This window comes from Lampetra fluviatilis, chromosome 3 (genome assembly GCF_964198595.1).
Source record: "Lampetra fluviatilis chromosome 3, kcLamFluv1.1, whole genome shotgun sequence".
Classification (NCBI taxonomy): Eukaryota; Metazoa; Chordata; class Hyperoartia; order Petromyzontiformes; family Petromyzontidae; genus Lampetra; species Lampetra fluviatilis.
Window position 1 is genome coordinate 18,461,151 of NC_136277.1, and position 14,793 is coordinate 18,475,943.

Below are 14,793 nucleotides of genomic sequence, written 5' to 3' on the forward strand. Positions count from 1 at the left end.
GAGGCGCGAGGGACCACAGACAAGCGGGAGGGCAGGCACAATGTGAGCCGACGCCAATAATTGCCCAAGCTCCACGGTCCTTTGTATATTAAGGTGCTATCGGCCAATTCATTGGGTGCTTACATGTTGGAGAACACCGGGGCACCCGGAGAAAATGCACGCATGTGAGGGGGAAACGCTCTATCCCATACAGACAAAAACAAGTGGAGTTCACATTTTTTGCTGTGGAGTCCACATTCTCCTGGTCAGCCAGGGTATGGCGCCTCAACGCCCACAGGGAGTTTTAACAACATCTGTGAGATCCACCAACTCTCGCCTCCACAGTGCTGGATGACAGGCATGTGCCAACACCATCAGGTTGTTAGGCACGTGGAGAAGCAGGGATAAACTGACATACTGTAGTCATTGTACATAGCACAGTTGTGGGTCACTCCTCTTGCCCAGACATTTGTGTGAATAAAATGAAGTATTTAGAGCTCGTGTTTACCACCTCTAGGTGACAAATGTTTTGGTGGTGGTCAGCAGCGGAACGAGCGTGGGGGCAGGGGGTGCCTTGCCCCCCTCTGGTGGCCAAAGCTACGAGTTGGGACCCCCTTGACAACCACCATGGGATTTGTTTTCAACAACAGTGTAAAAGAACAAAAACTTAGTTAAAACACGGTTTCATTTATTTTTTATGAACATACTTAAATTTAGCAGCGGCTGCATTTTGCGAAGGTGGGGCCCCCCTACAGCGTTAAATGTTCGAGACCGTGAGTGCAAAGATGTGATTTTAGACAAGAGAAGCTGCGATGTATAGCCTAAGTACGACCGTGCGAGACAAATCAAATATTGGGGCTCTACCTGACTGACTGCCGCGCCCCCTGAGCGGATCATGTAGTTACACCACTTGTGATGCTGCATTGGCAGTGGTGCACAAGTAGAATTAATACAACAGACTCGACACATTCATCAATAGCACTGTGGCCTTAAAATAAAATAGATATGTATGGTAGGTGTCGTTTTGGGCAATGGCCCTTTTTTATAGCACATAAATAGAGAAGCCACAGTTAATAAGGGTTGGAGACTGCACTTAACACGCCCGTCAGGTGACGCTCGTCACTGTGAACGTCATTGTTTGTCATCAGCGTCACCTCCATCCCGCAGGCACCACCACCACTACCACCGCCACTACCACCACTGCCGCAGTCACCACCACCACCACCACACATTATTATTATTATTGCCAAATGCATCCTAGAAGTTGTCATTTTACGCATCAAAATTATTCCCATACCTTATCTTCAACAGTCGAAGTTGTAAGAAATGTTCAATATCAAACATAATGTTTGCATACCTCCTCTTAATTGTAAAAGAAAAACTGATAAGATGAAGATTTGTCTGTTATTTGTTCTTTACATTTGACACCATCTCATTCTGTGACCAGTTATTTATATGCACTATAGAAACAAATGTAGCGAACAACAAAGTCCAGTGAATTAGATTTTTTTTTACATTTAGCAATCAGTTTAAAGACAATTTTAAGCCCGTCATAGCTACTATCGAATCGTTATCTGTGTCGAATCACAGGTAGCAAGATTAATTTAGCTAGCCATTCCTCACAACTATTAAACAAGGCCAACAGGAAAATGTGCCTGTAATCCATTTTACACGCCTCTTATCTACAAATCTGTAAAACTGGAAAAAGCAATCTGCAGGGAGCGTGATATATTATGTATTGGTTGAACCCCGTGGGTTAGTGAATTCACACGAAGAGAATCACCAATACTGTAATAAGAGTTCTGCCACACGATTAAACAGCTGTACTTGATGTACTTGCGCACAAACGCGCGGGAGTAATAGTACAAAAAATAAATTAAGCAGACGTCAAAATGAAAAGTACTTTTTGTCAACTTGTTTTTGTCGCCGTCGTCGTTTGGGACGTGTATTCGGGATGGAGCAATGAATCTCTCCGGTAATTTGATGAATCGTTGCGATTCAGGGCCGTGATTTGATTCAGGAATAAATATACATATAAATTGCGCAAAAATGTATGTGCCTCCAGGAGACATAGGGTGCTATGTGCTCTTTGCACACAGCGTGTATGAATACAAATAAACATGGGTTCTTACACGATTTGATGTAGCGATGATACAAAGATTCGATATTTAATCAACGCGTCGTTTTTACCCGGTGTGTCAAGAAACCTTGTGCAATGTATCCGCATCAAATGCAATGCAGTAGGTTGCCGGTGCAGCGACAGTACTTGCGTCCATCACCAGTGTTGTTGCTTAGAAATATAATAGCACTCCGTTTATTCGGGGCGGAGCTGCAGCACAGGCGGGTAGACCATTATACTACGCCGAGTTTTATCCTGAGTTTGATCCCGGCCACGACTACCATCAGTTGCGAGTAATATCTAATCTAATCCTGCCCCCCTCCCCCCGAAACTTTCACCAGCACGGTGAAGTATGGTTAAACAAGGTGCCGTCCATAAATGGCGTCACGCGATTTTGGACGATTTTTTACCCCCCCCGCCATCGTCACACGGCGTCATAAAAAGTCAGACCCCCCCCCTCAAATATGACGTCACAAAGCTCTGCCCCCCCCCCCCCCAAAAATAAAACATGCTTCAAATCGCTTTAAGCTATTGTCATTGTAGTGCGTATTTAATGTGCCGCTGCACTCTGATGTTGTAGGAGAAAACATTTATGAAAAAAGTCTTTAATTAAGTAGAACGTGTTGTCTATATTTATTTAAAGTTGCGCATTTTGATGTGATGTCACATTTCTTAAACCCCAATCCCCCCTCGTCACACATCGTCACAAATGTCTGACCCCCCCCTAGGTGCGTGACGTCATTTATGGACGGTCCCCAACCCCAATTGCTGAAATGGGTCGGGAACCTCTCCACCGAGCGGCGCATTTACACAGGGCTGTAACTCACTTAAATAGATTCAGTCTGAAAGGGAAACCTTTCGATTTAAAGCTTTCGTGACTGCAGGGATTCATCCTCTTGGTTCTTTCGGCAAAGTCACGTAGAAGGGAAGTAATAAAATAATAAAATAAAACACAATAAAATAATTCTCACGACGTTTCGGCCACAACGCAAGCAGCCGTCCTCGGGTGAAAACCAGGTCCGTCGAGGCGACAGAGTCTGAATGTTTTCACCTGAGGACGGCTGCTTGCGTTGTGGCCGAAACGTCGTGAGAATTATTTTATTGTGTTTTATTTGATTATTTTATTACTTCCCTTCTACGTGACTTTGCCGAAAGAACCAAGAGGAGGGAAACCTTTCTTCGTAGACTTGCGAAGCTAACAATTCTGGCCTTGCAACACACACAATATAATGCTGCATACAGACTTCCCCACATCAATCCACCCCGGTGGTGAAACTAAACTAAAACACGCGAATGTTGGATTTACAAACTTTGTTTTTCACATTACTATGGTCACCCTCTACTCACACATCATCCACACTATGTATGCACATCATCTTGCCTCCCCCCAACGTTTTGGGTCTCGTAGTATTCATACTCTTAGGTTTTTTCGGTAAAGTCACGTAGGAAATAGGAAATAAATAAATAAATAATAAAAGAGGTAAAACTTGGAATAATTATTTATATTATTTTTATTACTTATTTATTATTATTTATTTTTACCTACGTGACTTTACCGAAAAAACCTAAGAGTATGAATTATTGCAGTCACGAAAGCTTCAAATCTAGAATCTCGTAGTTTTACCTAGCAGGCCTCTTGAACACCTATGGGCCAATGAAAAGGTACGTCATGCCCCAAAGCAATGGAAGAGCTGATACAATTGTTATCGCCGAGTAATCATACATTTACTGATCACAATCGATTCTTAATCTCGTGATATATGTCCCAAATCTATTATGTAAGAGTCAATGTTTGTTTTGTATGTCATATTTAATGGGTTGACATAAACCCCTCCAGCCACTAGAAAGTGACTAAAATTAAACCAGGATAATAATATATATTTTTTTCACGATTATGAATTGGAACAAATAATTGCATCGCACGTGGGTTAATCGTTGCACCCCCCCTGCCCCCCAATTGTCATGACAGCCCCCCCCCCCCGATCCTGGCAGTTTTTGTCGTAGTCCACAAATTAAAAACTCAGGACTAGGTACGGAATGTAGGGGTAACTCAGAAAATGGGTTTACTTCAGATTCATCACAAAGTATGATGTCACGTATTGTGCCAACTCTCATGGGGTGCATCATGGCATTGAGTCAAGTAGCTTTTGTTAGCACGAAGGCACTTAAAGTAATTGCATTATGTAAATCATTTTACTCTGCACAAGAAGCTCAAAGAAGCTGGTAACATCTACAGACCAGCCCCAACAGCTACCTTGTATGCGGACAACAACCAACCAATCCTAAATAAACAAGAAAAAATGGACACCTGGACAAACTATATACACAAGCTCTATGGCGCCATTAGAACACCTGCAGAAAAAGACCAACAGATATCGAAAGACGCTCTACACATTTTAACATCAGAAGTAGAATATGCAATCAAAACAGCTAAGTCAGGCAAAGCGTGCGGGCCCGACACAATCCATGTAGAATTGCTCAAACTATTAGACAGTAACAACATACGACAACTGACTAATTGGTACAATCAAATATACAATGGCAATAAAATTCCATCCGACTGGCTACAATCCATCTTTGTGGCCATACCAAAGAAAGCAACAAGCCGGAAATGCGAGGACTACAGACTGATAAGCTTGATGAGCCACGTGCTGAAAGTCTTCCTGAAGGTGATCCAACAGCGCATACGCTCCACATGCGAAAATGCATTGAAGAACACACAGTTTGGCTTCTGCAAAGGACTAGGCACAAGAGAAGCAATCTTCTGTCTACAGATACTACTACAGCGATGCTACGAACATCAGAAAGAAGTGTACATCTGCTTCATAGATTACGAGAAAGCCTTTGACTCAGTCGACCACGACCGACTAGCAGCTCTATTAAAACAACTGGGACTAGATAAAAACGACATCAACTTCATCATTGCTCTTTATTGGAAGCAAACAGCCCAACTCCGATATGACAACGAATTGACAGACCCAACACCAATACAAAAAGGTGTACGACAAGGCTGCCCACTTTCACCCAGTCTTTTCAACATCTACTCGGAGCAGATTTTTGATCGAACACTAGCAGATAAAAACATTGGTATTAAAGTCAATGGACAATACATCAACAACATCAGGTATGCCGACGACACTGCACTGCTGGCCGATTCGGAACAAGACCTACAACAAATCTTGGACGAGGTTGCCACAGAGAGTCAAATATGGGGCTTACGAATTAATAAAAAGAAAACAAAGGTTATGAAGGTCAGCCGAACTACAAGCGAAATAACAATCAAGCTTGGTAGCGAAAAATTGGAACAAGTACACCGATTTAAATACCTTGGTGTAATCATTGACGATCAGTTGAACCATGAAGTCGAAATCAAGAGCAGAATTGAACAAGCAAGGCAAGCATTTATTAAATGGAAAACACTCCTTGCAGACCGCAACTTGAGTACATCACTGAAACTGCGCACACTGAAATGCTACATCTGGTCAATTTTGCTGTACGGAGTTGAGACGTGGACACTGACAACAACAGCAACAAAAAGGCTCGAAGCTTTCGAGATGTGGCTGTATCGAAGAATGCTGAAAATCCCATGGACAGCCAAAACCACCAATACACAAGTTCTGCAAGATATGGGCACTGACAGGCAACTGCTGAAGACCATCATTAGCAGGAAGTGTTACTACCTAGGCCACATTGCCCGAAACGACCACAAATACCAGCTATTAAAGCTAATCCTGGAAGGAAAAATCGAAGGGAAAAAACGACCAGGACGGCCAAAAACGACATGGCTCAGTAACATCAAAACATGGCTACAATTAACAACAGCACAAACTCTACACGCCGTGCTAGACCGGGACCAATATCATCGTGAAGTCGCACACGCCGTTAGGCAGCACTAAAGAAGAAGAAATCATGTGAATGTTTTTTTTAATTGCCCATGAAAATGTGGAAATCCAAAATTCGACATTTTAAAATCATAAACCCATCCCTGGTATCATCACAAAGAAAACAAAGAGGTCGTGATAGTGGTTGTTTTGCCATTTTCACGTTTCTAACCTCATATACTCATTCCCAGAATTCATTTTTGTAACTTCAGAGATCATTGTTCCCAGAAACGTGATATCACATAAATAAATATAATGCTTGTTCGGTCACATTAAACCAGAAATATAATAACAGTTTATACATTACGTGTCGTACAAATTTGAAAAATTGCCTGCCACCGCCTGCCACCAGCCTTGCTTTTATTGATTCTTGTACACATGAGCAGTAGCGCCAGACACAGCGCACAGTCAGTCAGACGGGGCTTTGATTACATTACACATTTGTGAGCCCTTTTGGCAGTCAGTAATGAAGATCAAATTAAAGCGGCCACTAAAAGTGTTGTTTTCCAGGAACTTCATCTTTATCTCTGATTAGTTTTCTCGTGGTTCGTTTTTTTAGTGGACAAGCGATAATGAATAATTGAGGGTTGAATAATGGGGTCAATAAACTTTGAACATTTACATTAGACATATTTTGTATAAAGCCATGAAGGAAATTAGGTTGAAGCTGGAATTCTGCTAAATTGATCATGTTGACAGACAGTTCTAAAACACCCACGTGATTAAACTCTAATTAATATGATTGAATACGCAGTCACTAACACACATTAAGGTATAGCACTAAAACTAAGTACAATTATCTGGATTTACGAGAACAGGAAGGTCTGAACAAGGTTGGGGCAGTGAAATGTGTGATTCTTTTTTAAAGTAGAGAAGGCAAGAATGCTAGTTAGCAAGCGTAAATAATATAAATAAATCACCCTCACTGTATCATCAGTCTATCCACTGCTGAGATCAGACCTCACCATGTGGCCGCCGTCCCTCTTGCTCCTCCATTGTGCAATAACCCATTGCACTTCTGCACATAAAATTATATCATTCCTCCATCTCCTTGGTGGGTTGCTCTCACAGGTGCAGATTTGCCTTTGGTTGCCAGGCTATAATCAGTGTTGTCCGCTGGCCATCATCCATTATAACAATTTGTCATTCCCAGGCTCGCTGTTCTTAATATCAAATTTGAGTGATGTCTCTGATTTAGATTTTTTGTATCAGGTTCATGTGGTTCCCTTCTTGTCCCAGTGTAATTTTGAGTATTCATCTTTTCATGATTCCTTCTCAGTGTCCATGTTTGAGCTTAACTATAATGACATGATTTGTCGAGTCAGTAAAACATAAGGTTTCCAGGGGTCGTGTCGCCATATGTGAACATTCTCAATTCTTCTTGTAGCAATATCCCAGTCACAGAATGCAAAATGTTTCTCTGTGTCATGTGAGCCCTTGAGAAAGGACTTTGAATGTATGAATCGCATGCCTAGTGTGTGAAGCTGAAGAGCTTTGCAACCTTCTTTGCAACCAACAAAGTGCACGGAGTCGACAGTGTAATAGCCACGTGTCATGTACTCTTTCTGAAATACTCGCCTCCCGAGGCAAATAGTATGATGAGGGACATATGCTAGTCCAGCGTCGGATATAGAATGATAACAATGAAAGATGATAATATACTTGTAGAACGATCCAGCATGGGATATGGGAACTAGGCTGGTTTCACAGTACCAATAGACTATTGATCTATTTCAACATAAAACATCACAGATGCTAAGAGTGAGATGCTGATATGCTTCATTAAAACTACAGAAGTACCCATGCCATGCTTTGAAGACTATTGTCACAGAATTTAGATAAGTTTGTTCATATTACAACCTAGTTGCAGGGCAAATATAAAGTACAATGGCAGAAACAGAATTGCCAACAGGACCTGAATTAAACCTTTACGAGTTGAGATAAGCCACCGTAAAACAATGAAGAGAGTATATATTCTTGGTTCTTTCGGTAAAGTCACGTAGAAGGGAAAGCTTTAGATTAAAATGAAGAGAGTGTTCATTTAGCAGATGATTGTGTTGTTTGACTACGTGCAAAATATTGACTTTGATGGAGTGGTCACGCAGTGTGGATGATTCGTAGGGTTGCATTGGTCAAGAATTGTCAATTTCTCATTGCTAGACCTTATCAAGTTTCTGTCAAATCAAGTAACAGTCTATCCGTGATCAAGTCAGCACAGTATTGGGGTGGTGCTCATCTCAATTTGCGGCCTTGAGCCAGTGGCAGAATATCCCGTCCGTATGGTCACCATTGAAGTATTTGAACCAATTTCATCCTGTGTATTACTTACGATGAGGTGGAGCTGTGTTTGCAGGCATTATAAACCAGGCCACATGTGGATTGCCAGCCACCGGGAAATAATTGGCAAGTGATATGAAACAGGGCCTGGGGCACCTGCATCACCAACCCGTCACTAATCAGCGGGGGGAAGTATGGTCCAACAAATCCCACGACCGACGAGGCATGGGCAGGCATTTATCCAGCAGTGGATTGACGAAGTGCTGTAATAGAAATGTTTAATTGTGACGATGTTTTATGTTGGCAAACGTTCTTGTGGTTCGGTTGATGCTATATTATATATATGTGTGTGTTGTGTACATAAATACGGCTTAACGGTTTGAGATAATTTTCCACATTTAGTTACACAAATTGCACATACAGTTCATTGATATCTTGTTAAGCACAACGTGGACATTAACCGCGATGCATTGGTCTTGGGTTGTTTGTTCCAGAGTCTGTGGTGGCGTTGCCGGTGGCAGCGCACGACCTCCACTGCGGCCCTGGACCCACGGACGTGTTCGTGGTGCCAGGGCGGCCGGTGCTGCTCGATTGCCCAGCCATCCGATCAAGATTGGGCCCAGGACTTGGTTCTGGTCATCCTGGGCAAGGCTTCTTGGGCGGCGGTGGTGTGTTTGGTCACCGTGGTGGCATTGTGGGTGACAGGAGAGGCCCAGTTAACATCAGCAATGGTGGAGAACAGCCCCTCAACGTGACATGGCGCAAAAACGGCATGCCCCTGCTCCTCTCGGAGACCCTCAATGTTTCGTCACGCTGGACACTGTTACCCAACGGATCTATATTTCTGTCTCAAGCCCAGGATTATGAACATGGTGGCGAAAACTCAGACAAGGGAGAATATGTGTGCGTCGCTCACAGACAAGAAGGTACTCTGGTCAGCCGCAAAATACAACTGGATTTCGCAGGTGAGGCACTTCGCACCCTGTATGGGAAACCTTTGCATGTGTAAATTACGAATCATCGGAGGGCTGCATCTTCCTACACTTGTCTTAATGGGTTGTGTAAGAAATAAATTTACATATTTTATGTTGAGAAACAGATATGTAAAAGCGACATATTGTCTGCTTATTCATTTTGACGAAGAGTATGCCCATTGACTTACCAACAGATGAGAATCCATTATACAATGTATTGTCCCGAGAATATGTGATTAGTGTCAAACGTAAAGAATTGCTTTGGCATTAAATTGGCATTAGGAAACCAGACTTAACAATACCCCTGCTAGGTAATTTGCACTGGGTCGTAACAGAAAGATATATAATAGGATATTAAGCTCTGGCCATTAGATTCAGTTTAGTTTTGCTTTGAAGGACCATTGCCCAAAGCTTAATTCTTTAAAGTTTACAAACAACACATAGCTTGTGCAAACCTTGGTGAGATGTTCAAAAAGGTTTCAGTGGCATAATCGAAATAGCTCATGAACATGCTCTTATTATGTTAAGATTAGACATGTGAGCAAAGCACGCACATTTACATAATTACGTTAGGCAGTGCACAATACGTGTAAGCATTCATTAAATGGTAGATTTCCTCCAGCATAATTTTCTTACGCATGCAACCAAGTAAAATATGAAGGAAGAAGAACACTATTTCGTCCTCGTGAATTATATAACGTTTCCCAACGTGTGTGTTGTCCTTAGAAGTGTTTAATGGACAATAATAGTGGCCACTCTCATGCCAGGCGTGCCGGAAGCAGTACTTCCAGAGGCCACTATGAGACATGGGGCTCAAATTGCCCCTGTACCATAAAGGGCACGGGCAACCCTTTGATCAATCGGAACAGTTTTCGATATGATGCATTTGTTACTATAGATATTTATTCTAAACTAGGTAAGGCCCACTGAGCTAAAGAGCTCTTTTTCAGAAGCCACCTGACCAGAAATGATAGCTCAACTAAGTCGCTTATCATTTGGAGATGTATAGCAGCCAAATACTCTAAACGCATGTTGATTCTAAATGTGGAGGGAAAAACCGGAAGAACCGGAAAAATATACACGATCACGGGGAGAAGATGCAAACTCGAAATATACAGGCATCAGGGTTGGATCGAACCCACGATCTGCTGTATACCAGGCAACGTAGTTAACATCTCACCACCGTGGAACCCAAATAACAGCACAACGTTATACTCAAATTTCATTCATTTTGGATCTACACATTTCCTTACAAGTTACAAAATGATAAGCAAATTATATAAGATTATATTGAGGCAAACTAAATGGTCTTACAAATGTGTAGGTTTTAACTGGTGGGTGTTGTGTGTATTTGGCGAGACTTGTATTTTGTAAAATTTTACTTTCAACGTGGAACCACATTTTTATCAAACATTTTTGCCACGTCTGTTGTTTTTTAATAAAAGGGAAGAGTGGAGGGAGGGGGAGAACCAAAAAGAGGCAAGCTGACATGACACGTCAGTGATATAAATAGAGAAACGTTGGGATGCAATATGAATAAGAATATCAGGTCTAATACAACAACAACACCGTGAACCCCCACAACCATGAACATATTATCTGACACCCGAGCGTAATGAGCAGACATTGACATTTAGAATCAACACACGTTTAGAATATTTGGCTCCTATAAATTTCCCACACGATAAGCCACTTTGTTGAGCTATCATTTGTGGCCAGGTCGCTTCTGAAAAAGAGCTATGTAGCTCAGTGGGCCTTACCTGGTAAAGTAAAAACATTAGTAGTATCCTATTTACTATAGTGAATAGCCTGGCATTACCACCTAACCCCATGTAGCATAATTATTAAAAGGGGGATTCCACGCCTGCATGAACATATCTACCTCCTGTCCCATTATAGAGCCCAGTGTGTTCCAGATCAGTTGCATTGTACATCTTGCAAAGCCACGCGTGCAAGGTCAGCATCCAACCATCGATCCATTCCTTCAGGTTTGACAACCTCACGGTGGCATCATAAATCTGCAAGAATGTATGCTGATATTTGGAAAAGGAATGGCCAGATGTGAGGTTAAGAAGACAGATTTCTGATTATGGGGAAGCCGAGGTTGCGCACGCTCGGTTAAAGTGATGAATCATGCGGCCATATAGATTTTCTGCATCCAGACACGAAGAAAATACACGTTCTTATGTTTGTAAGGTGCCTTGGAAACACTAAGAGCAGCTTGGGGTAGTTGAAGAGGAACAATTTGAGGCAGTATGCATTCGTGTGGTGTTTTCCATTTCGGAACTTAAACTGTGGGAGTCTAAGTTTGGTGGGTTTGATCCTGCAAAATGAGGCTTATGAAATCAGTGACCAATTATGATCTGAAATTGGATGAGACTATGCCACTCCGGTGTGATGTTGTTTGTGGCCTCGACAATGACTCACACTTTAAAATAAATTAATTGATGACTGAGAAAGTATTTTGAGAGCGGGTTCATCTATCCACTTTCGAAAAGGTGGGTTATTAGAAAAAAAACAAATGAGGGTAAGAAAAACATCCAAATGTGTTACTGTTTGAAAAAGTGAAATTCAGCTTTGTAATATGTATCTGTGAGACGTGGAAAAGGGTGTAATTGGGCTTTCACAATCAGGGAAATCCCTTGATCGTGGGGAGTTATTCCAAGACAGTGATATCACTCACCTGGTTCTTTTGGTAAAGTCACGTAGAAGGGAAATAATAAAATAATACAAATAAAACATAATAAAGTCACGTAGAAGGGAAATAATAAAAATAAAACATAATAAAAGAAAATGTTATTATGTTTTATTTTTATTATAATAAAAGAAAAATGTATGATGTTTTATTTTTTATTATTTTATGATTTCCCTTCTACGTGACTTTACCGAAAGAACCAAGAAGATGAATCCCTGCAGTCACGAAAGCTTTAAATCGAAATCACTCACCTGGTTAGCATATTGAACCTGTGCCCTCAGTGCTAGTATACAGTGTCAGCCTGGGCCTAAGCGTGTAGTTTAGTTTGGGAAGGGAGCTCGGAGGCTTTGTTCTGAAACTCTCTGGCATCAGAAGGGGCCGAGGCAGACTGCTGCGGGAACGGTCGCTCTCTGCCCCCACCTGTTGTTAGCACAGTGCCGGCACGGATTGCCGCGGTCGTCAAAAACGAGGCGTGTGTTCGGGGCCGTCCATAAATGACGTCACGCGATTTTGGACGATTTTTGACTCCCCCTCATTCGTCACGCGGCGTCACAAAAAGTCAGACCCCCCCCCTCAAATACGACGTCACAAAGCTCTGCCCCCCCCCCCAAAATAAAGCATGCTTCAAATCGCTTTAAACTATTGCCATTGTAGTGCGTGTTTAATGTGGCGCTGCACTCTGATGTTATAGGAGTGTTGTTATAATAATTAGTGTTGTTAAAAAATTCTATATTTATTTAAAGTTGCGCAGTTTTATATGACGTCACATTTATCACCCCCCCACCCTCGTGACACATCGTCACGAATATCTGCCCCCCCCCCCTAGGTGCGTGACGTCATTTATGGACGGCCTCTTAGAAATGTTTTTAATACGCCATGGCAATATAAACATCAGCAGTTTTTTCTTGCTGTGGTTGTCCCACCTGATGACGATTGCTTGTGTTGGGATCGAAACGTCGTGATCTATTATTTTTCTACCTACGTGACTTTATCGAAAGAACCAAAGAGTATGTACTATACAGTTTAATCTGAGTCACTCGCCATCACGATGACGCAGCGATGGAGGCTAAGGTTCACTGGGTGAAAAATGCTGAGTAGATTGTTCTGACATGCTTGAGTATCCTTTTTTATACTTGTTAAATTACTATAAAGTTAAATGTAAAACAAGAGGGATTGACCAAGCCAAGCATGTGGATGGCAGCAGTGTCCATGGGTTTACTGAATTCCATAAAAAAAGCAAAATCTCTATATACTTATTTCAAATAGCCGTCCAGCTTACACTGAATTCTAGTTATTCAAGTTTGGCTTTGAGAGCTTGTATTTTAGCTCATACTTGTATTCTATTTAGCATTAACTCATAACGGAATATTGCATTTCACAAAGTTAACATTTTAAATATAATAATTTTCATTATTTCAAAATCCAATGATGTTAACTGTTTATAATATTGTTAGAAATGTATCAAAATATCGACATCTAGAATACAGTTATATACAATATTCCCCCAATATTAATAACTTTACTTCAACTGTTTTACTAATGCAAAAATTAAGTGCTACGTTCCACGTAAGATAATGTTATAACAACCACTTTTAGTTGAAAAAAGATATAAAAATAGATGGACATGGCTAAAAAAATTGTTGATTACACAAACATATTTAAAAGATGAGAAAATAATGAGAATATAAATCTTGTACCACGACACAAAAAGTCAGTAAATTGGAAATTCACAAATGGTAGCCCTTCAGGTCAAAGATGGCACGATGGCGCATGATAGAGATTGACATTTAAAATTAATGGAGTGATTTTGTTGAGAGGATATTCCAGGAGTCGATCCCTTTTCAGTTGAAGTGGAGGAAGTTCACGCCATAGTTGAAGAAGTAAACACTGCCCCGTCACAGTGTGACTATGGGGGTGGTTTTAGCTCTTGGACTGAATGTTATAACCGTTGACATCACCAAAGAACTAAGACGAGTTATTTGGAAGAAAATTAGCAAGGCCTATTTACTAAATAATTTACACGTAAATTAAATACCTGAATCATTATTTATAAAAATGCCGATAAAACTGGTCTTTAAGAATAACATACCTATTAGTCTGTTATATCAAGTACAGTAAATAAGCACTAATTCTAGATTTGAAGCTGTCGTGACTGCAAGGAATCATATTCTTAGGTTTTTTCGGTAAAGTCACGTAGGTAAAACATCAAAATTAATGAAAATAAAATAAAATAAAAACAAAAATCACGACGTTTCGGAGGCAACACAAGTCTCCGTCATCAGGTGGGACCGTCACAGCCGAATTAGCTGCATCAAGTGAGGCAATGATTCAAGAAGTAATCCCTTATAAGCAAGTTGAAGGGGGGGAGGAGAGGGGGGGGCTCATCAGAATGTGGTAGCCAATGAATGGAACGGATCGGGAGGGAGGGGGGCGGGGCTCAAAGACAGCACGGAGTGCTAAGTACAACGCATCGGGAGGGGGAGGGGGGGGCCAAAACAATGGACGACGGCTTGGACGCGGTTGCTGCTGCACACGCCAACACAATGGGCAGAGAGGGGGGAGGGGGGGTCTGATACACATGATAGACAAAATAACGAAAATGCCCATGTTTATACCAATGCTGGCTGAACAATGAAGAGAGCACTGCCAAAAAATAACTGGGGATGTTAACACTCGGTAAAGTAAAGTAAAATAGTGCCTGTTAGATAAGATGGTCCAAAAAAGTGTAATTAAGTCTTTTTTGCGTGGTTGATAACATCTTTCCAATGATTACTAAGTTTGTACCCATCATCACGGTTGAAATTATGTCTGTGTTTGTATATTTGTATGGCTTCGTGTACAAACCTTTGATGGTAGCCGGGAGGTTTG

At 41.5% G+C, this 14,793-nt stretch overlaps 1 protein-coding gene across 1 annotated transcript in view; it reads left to right on the forward strand.

The window, feature by feature from the left end:
* Positions 1-14,793, forward strand: part of LOC144953806 (immunoglobulin superfamily DCC subclass member 4-like) — a 336,924-nt gene that overhangs the window by 39,683 nt on the left and 282,448 nt on the right. Inside the window, exon 2 of the mRNA XM_078884448.1 lies at positions 8,751-9,221. Coding sequence (XP_078740574.1) covers positions 8,751-9,221 — 471 coding nt within the window. The remainder of the gene's footprint in view (positions 1-8,750; positions 9,222-14,793) is intronic.